The sequence below is a fragment of the Muntiacus reevesi genome, chromosome 20 (assembly GCF_963930625.1).
Source record: "Muntiacus reevesi chromosome 20, mMunRee1.1, whole genome shotgun sequence".
NCBI lineage: Eukaryota > Metazoa > Chordata > Mammalia > Artiodactyla > Cervidae > Muntiacus > Muntiacus reevesi.
In genome coordinates, this window is record NC_089268.1 from 4934603 (window position 1) to 4952467 (window position 17865).

At 41.9% G+C, this 17865-nt stretch overlaps 1 protein-coding gene across 2 annotated transcripts in view; it reads right to left on the minus strand.

Moving 5' to 3' along the window:
• Positions 1–17865, minus strand: part of PRIM2 (DNA primase subunit 2) — a 304475-nt gene that overhangs the window by 37021 nt on the left and 249589 nt on the right. For both annotated transcript variants that reach the window (XM_065912385.1, XM_065912384.1), the window contains exon 11: positions 9077–9203. In XM_065912385.1, coding sequence (XP_065768457.1) covers positions 9077–9203 — 127 coding nt within the window. The remainder of the gene's footprint in view (positions 1–9076; positions 9204–17865) is intronic.

The following is a 17865-nucleotide window of genomic DNA, read 5'->3' on the forward strand; positions in this document are numbered from 1 at the left end:
AATTACCAACATCCGATGGATCATCAAAAAAGCAAGAGAGTTTCAGAAAAACATCTATTTCTGCTTTATTGACTACACCAGCGCCACTGACTGTGTAGATCACAATAAACTGTGGAAAATTCTGAAAGAGATGGGAATACTAGACCATCTGACCTGCCTCTTGAGAAACCTGTATGCAGGTCAGGAAGCAACAGTTAGAACTGGACATGGAAGAACATACTGGTTCCTAATAGGAAAAGGAGTATGTCAAGTCTGTATATTGTCACTCTGCTCATTTAACTTATATGCAGAGTACATCATGAGAAACTCTGGGCTGGATGGAAGCACAGGCTGGAACCAAGATTGCCGGGAGAAATATCAATAACCTCAGATATACAGATGACACCACCCTTATGGCAGAAAGTGAAGAAGAACTAAAGAGCCTCTTGATGAAGGTGAAAGAGGAGAGTGAAAAAGTTGGCTTAAAGCTCAACATTCAGAAAACTAAGATCATGGCATCCAGTCCCATCACAAAATGGCAAATAGATGGGGAAACAGTGGCTGACTTTATTTTTTGGGCTCCAAAATCACTGCAGATGATGACTGCAGCCTTGAAATTAAAAGATGCGTACTCCTTGGAAGGAAAGTTGTGATCAACCTAGACAGCATAATAAAAGCAAAGACAGTACTTTGTCAACAAAGGTCCATCTAGTGAAGGCTATGATGTTTCCAGTGGTCATGTATGGATGTTAGAGTTGGACTATAAAGAGCTAAGCAACGAAGAATTGATGCTTTTGAACTGTTGTGTTGGAGAAGACTCTTGAGAGTCCCTTGGACTGCAAGGAGATCCAACCAGTCCATCCTAAAGGAAATCAGTCTTGAATATTCAATGGAAGGACTGATGCTGAAGCTGAAACTCCAATACTTTGGCCACCTGATGTGAAGAGCTGACTCATTTGAAAAGACCCTGATGCTGGGAAAGATTGAGGGCAGGAGGAGAAGGGGACGACAGAGGACGAGATGGTTGGATGGCATCACCAACTGAACAGACATGGGTTTGGGTGAACTCCAGAAGTTGGAGATGGACAGGGAGGCCTGGCATGCTGCGGTTCATGGGGTCGCAAAGAGTCAGACATGACTGAGCAACTGAACTGAACTGAACCCAAACTGCGAATCCATACAAATTTAGAGGAATCCCAGATGGAAATGTGATGAACAAACAGGAAAATACTTCATAGAAAAATGACTTATAGGAGGTATACAGAATCTCTGTATTATTTCATAAGAAAAATAAAAATAGACTACTAAAAACATTGGCATAAACAAGAACCCCAAAAATATCTAAAAGCTGTGTATGCCAAAAGCCAGGCAATTTTAGATATTTTAATAAGAAACTACAATGATAAGTCAACATATTTTATTTAAAAGTTAACACAGGAAGCCAGGGCAATTTTTTTTCAGTCATCGCTGATAGATCTGTAAGTTAATGAGAGACAATTGCACATTATTAATGAAATCAATGGCAAGTTGGCTGCAACAAAAATAATGGAAAAGAACCCAGAAGCTAAACAAGTGTGGTTAAAAAGCCTTAGCTACGAATAGAAGCACACCTGATAACACTGGATTCCTACAAGTTATGGAAGTCACAAAATTCATGGCAGTATATATTTTATTAAGATCAACACACTAACACTGCTGAGTGCCGGAATTGTGATGAGCAGGTGCACAGCATGTGGTTAGAGTCTGGAGCTTCTTTTCCTGCATCTGAATCTCAGTTCACCAGCTAAGGACTGGGGGGCTGTATGCATGTCTGCATCTTGTTGTTGACTCAGCTTCACTCCCTGTCAGCGTGGGAAATACGCAGCAGAGTCCTGTGAGAATGGTATATAAGCCTTTCCACACTCCCAGCATACAGCAAGCACAGCTCAGCATGGGTTAGCCAACATTATTATTCTGAAAAAAAGTCTTATAATTAAACTGCAAAGGATCACAATGAGAAGGAAATGAGGCTTCGTTAAGTTCAGAATCATTAAAGGTGCAAGTCGCTCAGGTGTGTCCGATTCTTTGAGACCCTGTGGACTATACAGGGTCTATACAGTCCATGGAATTCTCCAGGCCAGAATACTGGAGTGTGCAGCCGTTCCCTTCTCCAGGGCATCTTCCCAACCCAGGTCTCCCGCACTGCAGGCAGATTCTTTGCCGTCTGAGCCACTAGAATTATTAAAAGACACTAACAAGAGACAGATTAACTGAATTGTCCAAATTGCACTTGAAATACTGGCCATGCCTATATGAAAAGATCAGAAAGGGCAAAGCCAAGAAGAAACCAAAGACTGACATAAAGTCACAGATCACAAAAAGCATTTCAAAGCTTTGCTCACAACAATAAGAAAACAGAAGAAACAATCCACCTCAGGAGTAGGGAAGCTGGTGTTATTTTTGACAAATGACAGAAAGAAAACAGAATTCAGCAACTCCAAACTTTGCTTCTATCTTCCAACAACCTTCCAAAGTAGAAAGGGCTGACTCACAGGGTAACTGAAGGTAAAGGGAGTGTAGATACAACTCATGCTGTCCCAGCCAAGTGTTGAACAAAACTGCCCAGCACACATTTGCGGAAGAGATGGATACACAGTCTGGAATACAGTTTTACCTACATCAACTCAAGAATGGCTGAACAACCATTCCCAGCAGCACTGGTTAATTGAATGCTGTCAAGCTAAGGGACTACAGAGCTGTGCAAGTTACACAAACCTGAAAGGATAGAGACTTCAGGTTTCCAGTCTGGCACAGAAAGAGCACAGAAGTTTTCACTTCATCCTAACAAGTAAAAAGCTGAACAGCCTGGAAATCAGCAACTCCACTCAGACCCATCAGAGAAATGAGGTCACAGGGCAAACCAGTACCCGCAAAATTAGAGAGAGAGGCAGACACAGAGAACCACAGAGAACCACACAGAGAACCACAACACACCAGTGCAGCAGCCAGCACTGGGGTAAGAACTCCTACCCTGGAACTGAGATTTCTGGTTTGTGTGCGGATGACTCTGAGAGAGAGAAGCTCCAGGGCAACTGGCCAGAGGAGGCCACACTGTGCAGCTGAACGGCAGGGGCCCCACCAGTGCCTCATAGCACGTAACAGGAAACCCACTCACTTCCCCGGAGCACTCTGTTCTTCTTAGCAAGGGTGCCCTCAGTAGAGACCATCTCACCAGAGTCTCAGCTGTCTGGGGGATGGAAATGCCCAGCTCCTCCAAATTAATGTCAGATACCAAACTGCAGACCCAGGAAGCTCAGAGAACACCAAGGCCAAGCAGGATAAATGCCAAAAGAAGATGGTGAAGCATCTTACATTACATTATATTATTATAGTATAGTATTACATAAATACTTTAGAAAATCAGTGGCAAAGGAAAATCTTGAAAGAAGCTAAAGGAGAAACATCTTACCTACAAAGAAGCAAAGAAAAAAAATTTATTGAACCTATCCTCAGAAACTATGTAAGAAGAGAGTGGAGTGAAACAGTTCAACTGTTGAGAAAAAAAAATCCCTCAGACCCAGTATTGTGTACCCTACAAAATCCTCCTTCAAAAGAGACGGAAAAATAAGGACTTTCTGACAAACAAAAATTGAAGTAATATGTTTCCAGATCTCCAGGCCAAGAAACATTAAAAGAAGTTCTTCAAAGACAAGAAAAATTATATAAACCAGAAATTCAGATCTACCCAAAGAAAATCTGAACATCAAAGAACAGGAAAGGTAATATATAAACCTTTGCTTTTCTTATTCATAATTAATCTAACAGATAACTGTTTGTTGAAAGTAATGGGAACAATGTATTCTATAATGTAGGTTTATGTACCTATCTGCGTGTGTTTATATATTCTTATTATAAATGAAGTGAATGACAGGCGGATACAAGGGAAGTAGAAATATTCATTATTATAAGGCACTTGTATTACTTGTGCATGACATGGTGACCCAAAAAGAGACATATTAGTTGTACATATATATGAAAACTCCTTAAAAGTAAAACCAATTTAGAAAGTAATAAAATAAGTATGATATGTTAAGAAGAAAAAAATGGAATCATATAAAATGCTCAGTTAAAACCACAAAAGGTAGAAAAAGTGTGGAAGACAAAAACAGAAACAAAGAATAAGGATAACAAATAAAAAACAGTAAGAAATACAGCAGCATTAACACAACCATATCAATCATTACGTTAAACAGCATGCTGCTGCTGCTGCTAAATCGCTTCAGTCGTGTCCGACTCCGCGCGACCAAATAGACGGCAGCCCACCAGGCTCCCCTGTCCCTGGGCTTCTCCAGGCAGGAAAACTGGAGCAGGCTGCCATCTCCTTCTCTAATGCGTGCATGCATGCCAGGTCATGTCAGTCGTGTCTGACTCTGTGCAATCCTATGAACGGCAGCCCACCAGACTCCTCTGTCCACAGGATTCTCCAGGCAAGAACACTAGAGTGCGTTGCCACTGCCTTCTCCATGGTCAACCATTAAAAGCAGATTGTCAGAGTGGATCAAAATCAAGACCCAACTGTGTGTTGTATACAAGAAAGCCACTTTAAAGAAACATGGATTGAAAGGAACGGAAGAGAAAGATACACCATGCTAACACAAACCAAAGCAAGTGGGAGTATGTATTTCTTTCAGACAGAGTAGACCTCAGACCACAGGGTTTATGCAGGATAAAAAGGGTCTTTACGTAACAATAAGGGGTGAACACTCCAAGAAGACATCGCCATCTGTACCGTGCATGCACTTAACAACAGAGCAGCAAAACACACAGGAAACATCTGGCAGAACCGCAGAGGGAAGTCCTGGCCCCACTGCTGGCGACCTCCACACCTCTGACAACTGCACGGGTCCTGCAGGAGAGTCACCCACACAGGAGAGCGCCTGAGCAGTCGCCAGAGACAGAAACGATACCCGCAACCAGCTACACAACTCACAGGGACAAGGTTTCTGCTGCAGGCCATGTCAACATGGGGACAGCTGAGCACACGTAGGGCAGAGTTCACCTAGGAACGAACTCTCTCGCTCAGCATTGCTGTGGACCAAAAACTGCTCAAAAAAACAGATTATTCATTAAAAAAAAGAGAAAGGGAGTAGATCAGTGTATCTAATAAACAATAGGAGCTTCCTGAGTGTTTGCTAAGTACAGCGGTCCCTCAGCATCCGTGGGGACTGGTTCCAGGATCTGCCCAGGATACCAAAGTCTGCAGGTACCCAAGTCCATTGGCTGGGCTTCCAAACCCAAGATTCCACATCCTCAGATTCAACCAACCTCAGATCTTGTATCGTTGTATATATTTGTTGGAAAAAATTTACATGCAAGATGAACCCTTGGAGTTCATACCCTTGCTGTTGAAGAGTCAACTGTATATTATTTTCTAGCTGATAGAGTTTAAACTAAAAACAAAATTTAAAAAAAGGAGAATGGACAGGAATAAATTAGATAAAATAACAGAAAGAAGAAATACAAAATCCTGCTTTTAAGGTAAGAAAAGTCAAAAATCAATATCACAGTAATTCAACTCTATGCCGCAACCCATAATGCTGAAGAAGCTGAAGCTGAACGGTTCTATGAAGACCTACAAGGCCTTCTAGAACTAAAACCAAACAAAATGTCCTTTTCATTATAGGTGACTGGAAAGCAAAACTACAAAGTCAAGAGATACGTGGAGTAACAGGCAAATTTGGCCTTGGAGTACAGAATGAAGCAGGGCAAAGGCTAATAGAGTTTTGCCAAGAGAACGCATTGGTCATAGCAAACACCCTCTTCCAATAACACAAGAGAAGACTCTACACATGGACATCACCAGATGGTCAACACCAAAATCAGACTGATTATATATTTGCAACCAAAGATACAGAAGCTCTATATAGTCAGCAAAAACATGACTGGGAGTTGATTGTGGCTCAGATAATGAACTCCTTATGGCAAAAATTCAGACTTGAATAAAGTAGGGAAAAGCACTAGACCATTCAGATATGATCTAAATCAAATCCCTTACAAATGTACAGTGGAAGTGACGAATAGATTCAAGGGATAATATCTGATAGAGAGAGTGCCTGAAGAACTATGCACGGAGGTTCATGTCATTGTACAGGAGGCAATGATCAAGACCACCCCCAAGAAAAAGAAATGGAAAAAGGAAAAATGGTTTCTGAGGAGGCTGTACAAGTATCTGTGAAGAGAGGAGAAGTGAAAAGCAAAGGAGAAAAGGAAAGATATACCCATTTGAATACAGAGTTCAAAGAATAGCAAGGAGAGCTAAGAAAGCGTTCTTCAGTGATTAATGCAAAGAAATAGAGGAAAACAACAGAATGGAAAAGACTAGAGATCTCTTCAAGAAAATTAGAGACACCAAGGGAACATTTCAGGCAAAGATGGCCTCAATAAAGGACAAAAATGGTGAGGACCTAGCAGAAGCAGAAGATATTAAGAAGAGGTAACAAGAATACACAGAAGAACTATACAGAAAAGATCTTCATGACCCAGATAACCATGATGGTGTGGTCACTGACCTATAGCCAGACATCCTGGAGTGCAAAGTCGAGTGGGCCTTAGGAACCACCACTACAAACAAAGCTAGTGGAGGTGATGGAATTCCAGTTAAGCTATTTCAAATCCTAAAAGATGATGCTGTGAAAGTGCTGCACTCAATATGCCAGTAAATTTGGAAAACTCAGCAGGGGCCACAGGCCTGGAAAAAGTCAGTTTTCATTCCAATCCCAAAGAAAGGCAATGTCAAAGAATGCTCAAACTACCTCACAGTTGCACTCATCTCATATGCTAGTAAAGTAATGCTCAAAATTCTCCAAGCCAGGCTTCAACAGTATGTGAACAAAGAATTTCCAGATGTTCAAGCTGGATTTAGAAAAGGTTGAGGAACCAGAGATCAAATTGCCAACATCGGCTGGATCATCGAAAAAGCAACAGAGTTCCAGAAAAACATCTACTTCTGCTTTACTGACTACACCAGAGCCTTTGACTGTGTGGATCACAATAAACTGTGGAAAATTCTTAAAGGGATGGGAATACCAGACCACCTTATCTGCCTCCTGAGAAATCTGCATGCAGGTCAAGAAGCAACAGTTAGAACTGGACATGGAACAACAGACTGGCTCCAAATCAGGAAAGGAGTACTCTGTATTGTCACCCTGCTTCTTTAACTTATATGCAGAGTGCATCATGAGAAATGCTGGGCTGGATGAAGCACATGCTGGAATCAAGATTGTCAGGAGAAATATCAATAACCTCAGATGTGCAGATGACACCACCCTTATTGCATAAAGTGAAGAAAAACTAAAGAGCCTCTTGATGAAAGTGAAAGAGGAAAGTGAAAAAGTTGGCTTAAAACTCAACATTCAAAAACTAAGATCATGGCATGCGGTCCCACCAAGTCATGGCAAACAGACAGGGAAATAATGAAAACAGTGACAGACTATTTTTTTTGGGCAGATGGTGATTGCAGCCATCAAGTTAAAAGACTCTTGTTTCTTGGAAGAAAAGCAATGACCTAGAAAGCATGTTAAAAAAGCAGAGACATTACTTTGCCAGCAAAGGTCCACCTAGTCATGTACGGATGTGAGAGTTGGACTATAAAGAAAGCTAGGCACCGAAGAACTGATGCTTCTGAACTGTGGCGTTGGAGAAGATTCTTGAGAGTCCCTTCAATCGCAAGGAGATCCAACCAGTCCATCCTAAAGGAGATCAGTCCTGGGTGTTCATTGGAAGGACTGATGCTGAAGCTGAAACTTCAATACTTTGGCCACCTAATGCAAAGTACTGACTCATTGGAAAAGACTGATGCTGGAAAAGATGGAAGGCAGGAGACAAATGGGATAACAGAGGATGAGATGATGGGATGGCATCACCAACTCAATGGACATTAGTTTGAGTAAGTTCTGAAAGTTGGTGAAGGACAGGGAAGCCTGATGTGCTGCAGTCCATGGGGTCACAGAGATTCAGACACAACTGAGTAACTGAGCTGAAACTGAAGTAAATAAGCAATGTGTTGAGGACCTGGAAACAGACAGAACCTTCTCTTCAGGAGCTGCACTTGGCAAGTAAATTACTTCGGTGTAATTACCAGGGTGTAAATTAACTCCCTGGTGTGGCCACTGGGGAAAGCTACAGACTTTCTAACCACAGCTATCTGGTCAGTTGCTTTCAAAGTTTAGAAGACATAAAAATCATCCAGGACCTTGAAAATAAATCTGATTTTATGCATCTGAGGGTGGAGTCTGCAAGTCTGCATTTCTAAAAGTTTCATAAGTGCTGGACATGACAGGTGAGAACCACTCACTGAATGCTCCAGGCCTGGCCACCCCTGTGTCTACTAAACAAATGCTCTGGACACATAAAGCATCTTGGTTAAAATTCCACTTGGGATTTTTTTAGATCTTTAACAGCTTGCAACTGTATGATCATCTAAAAAATAATTTCATTTAAGATGCTAAAACAAAGTTTTGACACATACTGCAGTCAGCCGTGGTAATCTAGAAAATTTAATGAATATGGACTATTAAATCTTTCTGTCACACATCAGACAAATGGAGGAACTTTTCAGGGTATGCTCAAATAAGTATTTTAGCAAAAAAAGTGTTAAATTCAGCAATCTACAGAAAACAGATTAACTTTTTTTAATCTACAACTTAAGACAAATTGATAGATATTTGAAATCATGACTTGTTAAATCCCTCGCTTAGCCTTTGTTTGTTAATCAGGTAGAAACTTAATGAATATACCCTTCTAAAATTTGAGGCATTCAACTTTAAAAAGCTTTGATCAACTGTCTAAGCCATATGCAGAAGCAAGAGAACAGTAGGTGAAGAAGTTGGAGGCCTGAAGCGCCTGGCTCAGCACAAAGCGGAACACAGTGGGACCACGTTCTCTTACTGGCCCAGCTCAGTAATAAAACAAACTGCAAGAGCCAGTGGACCTCTGGCTTGACCCGATGACTGATAGGAAGCCACCAGCCCACCCCCTTCAGTAACGCAGTCTGTTGCGCTGCTCCCTGCAGAGCTCCTGGGCTTCTGTGCGTTACAGACACGCCAGAGAAGGCACTCACCGTGATAGTCCCCCTGGCCCGGTGTGTTGGTGAGGATGATCTTCATGCAGCTGTAAGGTGTGTAGTCCGTCCTCTTGCCCTCCTTTCCGTAGCTGTGACGGATGTTGTAGGAGTAGCCTTTATCAAACTGATTGGAGGAAAAAGAGAGAAGAGACAAATTAAGCCAGCATTAAACTGATGGTGCCAGCAGTGCCAGCTGGAATCAAAGCATACAAAATAACACTTTCTAAAATAAATTCAGCATTCACGGCAGATGTACATCTATATCATACACAACATTTGGGTCCTTTGTAGGTTTTTAAAGGTGCAAAACCTAAAGGAAATAAATTTATCAGGTTAGAGACAGTTAATGTTTATATTTATATGTTTAAAGATGAGGATAATTCTTTCCTGAGAAGAATAATCAATTTGCCTTTTCTTGGCTTGATTCCAAAGATCATGCTAGATGTCAATCATCTTCTCTATCCACCTTATGCTAGTCTTCCCTGAATTCCCACATCTTGCCTACTCTACTACTAAGGGCCTCCTGATATAATTAATGCCTCCCCCGCATTTTCACTACACAAAAGCAAGCCTTCAGCAAATGCTTCAAGAATGAAAGAACACTGTGACTGCCTCCTGCCAGGAAGTCCCGATTCATGTTCAACAAGCAAGGTAACTACACAAGAAGGACTTTGCAGGGTGGGAGAAAAGGGAACTCATATTTATTGAAAGGCTCAGTACAGTGGGTCTAAGCTGTCCAATACTTTAAAGAACATCGGAAAAAGAATCAGGAGATGAAGAAACACTGTGGGTTTTCACGGATGAGACTGTTTTTCATTGAGGCATACAGCTGACTTACAATGCTGTGTTAGCTTCTGTAGTACAGCAAAGTGATCCAGCTATGCATACACATATATGTATTCTTTTTCAGATTATTTTCCAGTATAGGTTATTATAAGACACTGAACATAGTCCCCTGTGCTATACAGTAGGACCTTGCTGTTTAGAGCTGAGATTTTTAATTTTGAGGCTATAATCTACAATGAGTGACATGCGTAGATATCAAGTCTCCAGTTTGATGTAACACACACCACCATCAAGAAACTGCATGATTCCTTCATTCACAAAGCTCCCTCAAGCCCCTTCACAGCATTCTTCCCCAACCTACACACCAGAAGCATCCACTGGTTTCACTTCTGTCACTATGGCTTTAGACATTCTACAACTTCACATAAATGGTATCACCTACAACTTGGCACTTGCCTTCTACCTCTACAAGGATCAAATTATGAGCTGCTTCAGCTGTTGACCTTCAACCCCCTTGAAAGTTCAATTTGGAGATTAGGAATGAGGCAATCTGTGCTCTGGCAAAAAAAAATGGCAGAAGAGGTCTTCAGAGAGTTAGATATTTTCAGGTTAAGATTTTATGACCCTAATTCTTGCATCTCCTTGTATCTATGAAACCACTAAAATCGTTCATGGTGATGTCTGTTCTTTGTAATGAGCAGCAAGCCTCACAAAACTAGCAGAAATCCTGTGCAAAAGATATGTGCTTGATTTTGGGTACTCCCCCTTTCCCAAAATCACAAATATACTGACCTCCCTGCTACCTCTTCAGAACACTTTCTGAGAGGTAACTGAGACACTATCTCTTTGGCTACAGTCCTCATTTTGCCCCAAATAAAACTTAACTCACAACTCTCACATTGTGCTTTTCTTTGGTCAACATGCCAAAGTACCGTATTTTGGGATGGTATATCTGGTACCCCCATGTTAACTGGAAAACATTTTCCAACACCATTTACTGAAGATAACTTAGTCCATTGTTCTATCAGTTCAGTTCACTCAGTCATGTCCGACTCTTTGCGACGCCGTGAACTGCAGCACGCCAGGACTACCTGTCCATCACCAACTCCCGGAGTTTACCCAAATTCATGTCCATTGAGTCAGTGATGCCATCCAACCATCTCATCCTCTGTTATCCCCTTCTCCTGCTACCTTCAAACTTCCCCAATATCAGAGTCTTTTAAATTGATTCAGCTCTTTGCATAAGGTGGACAAAGTATTGGAGCCTCAGCTTCAACATCAGTCCTTCCAATGAACAACCAGGACTGATCTCCTTTAGGATGGACTGGTTGGATCTCCTTGCAGTCCAAGAGACTCTCAAGAGTCTTCTCCACAACCACAGGTCAAAAGCATCAATTCTTCGGTGCTCAGTTTTCTTTATAGTCCAACTCTCACATCTGTACATGACCACTGGAAAAACCATAGCCTTGACTATATGAACATTTGTTGGCAAAGTAATGTTGCTGCTTTTTAATATGCTATCTAGGTTGGTCATAACTTTCCTTCCAAGGAGTAAGCGTCTTTTAATTTCATGGCTGCAATCACCATCTGCAGTGATTCTGGAGCCCAAAAGCTAAAGTCAGCCACTGTTTCTACATCTACTTGCCATGAAGTGATGCCATGATCTTAGTTTTCTGAATGTTGAGTTTTAAGCCAACTTTTTCACTCTCCTCTTTCACCTTCATCAAGAGGCTCTTTAGTTCTTCACTTTCTGCCATAAGGGTGGTGTCATCTGCATATCTGAGGTTATTGACATTTCTCCCAGCAATCTTGGTTCCAGCCTGTGCTTCCACCAGCCCAGCGTTTCTCATGATGTACTCTGCATAGAAGTTAAATAAGCAGGGTGACAGTATACAGACTTGACCTTTTAAGAACCAGTCCTTTTCCTATTAGGAACCAGTCTGTTGTTCCATGTCCAGTTCTAATTGTTGCTTCCTGACTTGCATACAGGTTTCTCAAGAGGCAGGTCAGGTGTTCTGGTACTCCCACCTCTTTCAGAAGTTTCCACAGTTTATTGTGATCCACACAGTCAAAGGCTTTGGCATAGTCAATAAAGCAGAAATAGATGTTTTTCTGAAACTCTCTTGCTTTTTTGATGATCCATCGGATGTTGGCAATTTGACCTCTGGTTCCTCTGCCTTTTCTAAAACCAGCTTGAACATCTGGAAGTTCATGGCTCATGTATTGCTGAAGCCTGGCTTGGAGAATTCTGAGCATTACTTTACTAGCGTGTGAGATGAGTGCAATTGTGTGGTAGTTTGAGCACTCTTTGGCATTGTCTTTCTTTGGGATTGGAAAGAAAACTGAACTTTTCCAGTCCTGTGGCTACTGCTGAGGTTTCCAAATTTGCTGACATATTGAGTGCAGCACTTCCACAGCATCATCTTTCAGGATTTGAAACAGCTCAACTGGAATTCCATTTCCTCCACTAGCTTTGTTCGTAGTGATGCTTTCTAAGGCCCAGTTGACTTCACATTCCAGGATGTCTGGCTCTAGGTGAGTGATCACACCATTGTAATCATCTGGGTCATGAAGATCTTTTTTGTATAGTTCTTCTGCGTATTCTTGCCACCTCTTCTTAATATCTTCTGCTTCTGTTAGGTCCCAACCATTTCTGTCCTTTATTGAGCCCATCTTTGCCTGAAATGTTCCCTTGGTGTCTCTAATTTTCTTGAAGAGATTTCTAGTCTTTCTTATTCTATTGTTTTCCTCTATTTTTTTCCCTTGATTGCTGAGGAAGGCTTTCTTATCTCTCCTTGTTATTCTTTGGAACTCTGCATTCAAATGGGAATATCTTTCCTTTTCTCCTTTGCTTTTTGCTTCCCTTCTTTTCACAGCTATTTGTAAGGCCTCCTCAGCCAGCCATTTAGCTTTTTTGCATTTCTTTTTCTTGGGGATGATCTTGATTCCTATATCCTGTACAATGTCACAAACCTCCGTCCATAGTTCTTCAGGCTCTCTATCAGATCTAGTCCCTTAAATATATTTGTCACTTTACTGTATAATCATAAGGGATCTGATTTAGGTCATACCTGAATGGTCTAGTGATTTTCCCCATTTTCTTCAATTTAAGTCTGAATCAGGCAATAAGGAGTTCATGATCTGAGTCACAGTAAGCTCCTGGTCTTGTTTTTGCTGACTGTATAGAGCTTCTCCATCTTTGGCTGCAAAGAATGTAACCAATCTGATTTTGGTGTTGACCATCTGGTGATGTCCATATGCAGAGTCTTCTCTTGTGTTGTTGGAAGAGGGTGTTTGCTATGACCAGTGCATTCTCTTGGCAGAACTCTGTTAGCCTTTGCCCTGCTTCATTCTGTACTCCCTTGCTCTATAAGTCCATTCCTTTGCCAATGCCATAGTGTCTCTGTTACATCTTTAAAGCAAGCCTCAATTTCAGGTAATGTAAGTCCTCTTGCTTCGTTCTTTTTCAATATTATTTTGCCTATTTTATGTCCTTCCTTTTCTGTACAAACTTTAAAATCAGTTTATCAATTTCTACTTTAAAAAAATAAAAAGGGAGGAGGAGCCAAGATGGCGGAGGAGTAGGACGGAGAGACCACTTTCTCTCCTAGAAATTCATCAAAAAAATAACAGAACGCAGAGCAAACTTCACAAAACAACTTCTGATCGCTAGCTGAGGTCATCAGGCACCCAGAAAAGCAGCCCATTGTCTTCAAAAGGAGGTAGGACAAAATATAAAAGATAAAAAGCGAAACAAAAGAGCTAAGGACGGAGATCCGTCCCGGGAAGGGACTTAATAGAGGACGTTCCCAGACACCGGGAAACCCTCGCACTGGCGGGCCTGGGGGAAGTGTTGGAATCTCAAGAGTTTGAATCTGACTGGGAGGGATAGAATAAATAAAACCCACAGATTACGAGCCTAAAAGCAACTCCCAGCAGAAAAGTACCCCAGACGCCCGCATCCGCAACCAGCAAGTGGGGGCGGAACGGAGAGGAGCGGGCGGCATTACTTGGGGCTGGATCCGGGCCTGAGCGCCCTGAGGACAATCAGAGGGAGCGTTTGTGATTTGCCAGCTTGAACTGTGGGAGAGCAAGAGAGAAAATTAACCGGCCCGAACACACTGCCGGCCGTTCGCAGAACAAAGGGACCGAGATTCTGGGCGGCCGAAGTCCGCCGGGAGGGTCACGGCGAGACGGAGGGCAGGGGCGCCCGACCATCGCGGGCGGGAACTGGGGCTGGGGACGCGGAGGGCAGAGGGCTCGGACGCCCGACTGGCGCCGGCGGGGACTGAGACTCGGACCGCGCAGGGCAGAAGACACGCCGCACCCGGGGAGAGAGCGCCCGTCAAGCGCCTGGCTGCCTGGGCCGCTCGGGCGGCGTGGGGCCGGAGCGCGGGCCCAGCTTTGTGTGCCGCGCTTTTGTGAATCGCCCGAGGGCTGGAGCCGCGCGCAGCGTGGCGCGCGCTTCAGACAGAACAGCCCGGAGCCTGAGCAGCGCAGACCGAGAAAAGAGCGCAAGCCTCTCCCGGGAGCGCCGGCCCCTCCCCGCACGGCCCCTCCCCGCACAGCCCCTCCCCGCAGCGCGACGGAACTAGCTACCTGAATAAGAATCCACCTCCGCCCCCTGTGTCAGGGCGGAAATTAGGCGCGGAAGAGACCGGCAACAGAACCCAAATAAACAAAGGGAACCGCTTCAGAAGGGACCGGTGCAACAGATTAAAATCCCTGAAGAAACCACCGACTGACTACACCGGAAGGGCCTGTAGATATCGAGAAGTGTAAGCTGGAACGAGGAGCTATCTGAAGCTGAGCCGAACCCACACTGACCGCCAGAGCTCCAGAGAAATTCCTAGATATATTTTTTCTTTTTCTTTTCTTTTTTTCTTTTTTTTTCTTTTTTTTTTTTTAAGTAAGGAAAAAAAAATTTTTTTTTCTTTTTTCTTGGTTCTATTTTCCTTTAAAAATTCCTTATTACTCCCCCATTACTCCTTAACTTTCATAGATTTTTACGATTTTTTTTAATTAGGCAAAACAATTTTTTTTCTCTTTCTTTTTCCTTTTTTTTCTTTTTCTTCTTTTTTTTCTGTTCTTTTTTCTTCTTCTCTTCTATTTTCTTTTTCTTTTTCTCTTATTTCTTTTAAAGCCCTCTAGCACTCCTTTTACTACGCCTTAATTTTCATTTTCAATCCACTATAACCTTACAGAAGAAAGGGAAAAAAAAAAAAAAAGAAGAAGAGAAGCCCTATTTTTATACCAAACTTCATATATATTTCTAAAATTTCTTTTGTGTGTTTTGGTTTTTGTTTTTAATATAGTATTTTTAAGAGTCTAACCTCTACTCTAGATTTTTAATTTTTGTTTTTCAGTATATGATATAAATTGTGAACATTTAAGAATCCAATATTCAGCTCCCATTTTTATTCACGAGTGTGTTGATTATTCTCTCCCAATCTTGACTCTGTTTTCTACCTCAGAACACCTCTATTTCCTCCTTTCCCCTTCTCTTCCCAATCCAATTCTGTGAATCTTTGTGGGTGTCTGGGCTACGGAGAACACTCTGGGATCAGACAACTTCGTAGATCTGTCTCTCTCCTCTTGAGTCCCCCTCTTTCTCCTCCTGCCCATCTCTATCTCCCTCCTCCCTCTCCTCTTCTCCATGTAACTCGGTGAACCTCTCTGGGTATCCCTAACGGGGGAGAAACTTTCCACCATTAACATAGAAGTTTTATTATCAGTGCTGTATAGTTGGAGAAGTCCTGAGACTACAGGAAGAATAAAACTGAAATCCAGAGGCAGGAGACTTAAGCCCAAAACCTGAGAACACCAGAAAACTCCTGACTACATGGATCTTTAAGTAATAAGTGACCGTACAAAAGCCTCCATACCTGCACCGAAACCAACCACCACCCAAGAGCCAATAAGTTTTAGAGCACGACATACCACGCAAATTCTCCAGCAACGCAGGAACATTGCCCTGAACGTCAACATACAGACAGCCCAAGGTCACACCTAACACATAGACCCATCTCAAAACTCATTACTGGGCACTCCATTGCTATCCAAAGAGAAGAAATCAAGATCCGCATACCAGAACACTGACGCAAGCTTCGCTAATCAGGAAACCTTGACAAGCCAATCGTCTAACCCCACCCACTGGGTAAAACCTCCACAATAAAAAGGAACCACAGACCTGCAGAATACAGAAAGCCCACTCCAGACACAGCAATCTAAACAAGATGAAAAGGCAGAGAAATACCCAACAGGTAAAGGAACATGAAAAAAGCCCACCAAGTCAAACAAAAGAGGAGGAGATAGGAAATCTACCTGAAAAAGAATTTAGAATAATGATAATAAAAATGATCCAAAATCTTGAAAGCAAAATGGAGGTACAGATAAATAGCCTGGAGACAAAGATTGAAAAGATGCAAGAAATGTTTAATAAAGATCTAGAAGAAATAAAAAAGAGTCAATTAAAAATGAATAATGCAATGAATGAGATCAAAAACACTCTGGAGGGAACCAAGAGTAGAATAACGGAGACAGAAGATAGGATAAGTGAGGTAGAAGATAAAATGGTGGAAATAAATGAAGCAGAGAGGAAAAAAGAAAAAAGGATCAAAAGAAATGAGGACAACCTCAGGGACCTCTGGGACAATGTGAAACGCCCCAACATTCGAATCATAGGAGTCCCAGAAGAAGAAGACAAAAAGAAAGGCCATGAGAAAATACTCGAGGAGATAATAGCTGAGAACTTCCCTAAAATGGGGAAGGAAATAGCCACCCAAGTCCAAGAAACCCAGAGAGTCCCAAACAGGATAAACCCAAGGCGAAACACCCCAAGACACATATTAATCAAATTAACAAAGATCAAACACAAAGAACAAATACTAAAAGCAGCAAGGGAGAAACAACAAATAACACACAAAGGTATTCCTATAAGGATAACAGCTGATCTATCAATAGAAACCCTCCAGGCCAGAAGGGAATGGCAGGACATACTGAAAGTAATGAAAGAGAATAACCTACAACCTAGATTACTGTACCCAGCAAGGATCTCATTCAGATATGAAGGAGAATTCAAAAGCTTTACAGACAAGCAAAAGCTGAGAGAATTCAGCACCACCAAACCAGCTCTTCAACAAATGCTAAAGGATCTTCTCTAGACAGGAAATGCAGAAAGGTTGTATAAACGTGAACCCAAAACAACAAAGTAAATGACAACGGGACCACACCTATCAATAATTACCTTAAATGTAAATGGGTTGAATGCCCCAACCAAAAGACAAAGATTGGCTGAATGGATACAAAAACAAGACCCCTATATATGCTGTCTACAAGAGACCCACCTCAAAACAAGGGACACATACAGACTGAAAGTGAAGGGCTGGAAAAAAATATTTCACGCAAACGGAGACCAAAAGAAAGCAGGAGTCGCAATACTCATATCAGATAAAATAGACTTCCAAATAAAGGATGTGAAAAGAGACAAAGAAGGACACTACATAATGATCAAAGGATCAATCCAAGAAGAAGATATAACAATTATAAATATATATGCACCCAACATAGGAGCACCGCAATATGTACGGCAAACACTAACGAGTATGAAAGAGGAAATTAATAGTAACACAATAATAGTGGGAGACTTTAATACCCCACTCACAACCATGGATAGATCAACTAAACAGAAAATCAACAAGGAAACACAAACCTTAAATGATACAATGGACCAGCTAGACCTAATTGATATCTATAGGACATTTCACCCCAAAACAATCAACTTCACCTTTTTCTCAAGTGCACACGGAACCTTCTCCAGAATAGATCACATCCTGGGCCATAAATCTGGTCTTGGAAAATTCAAAAAAATTGACATCATTCCAGTCATCTTTTCTGACCACAGTGCAGTAAGATTAGATCTCAATTACAGGAAAAAAATTGTTAAAAATTCCAACATATGGAGGCTAAATAACACGCTTCTGAATAACCAACAAATCATA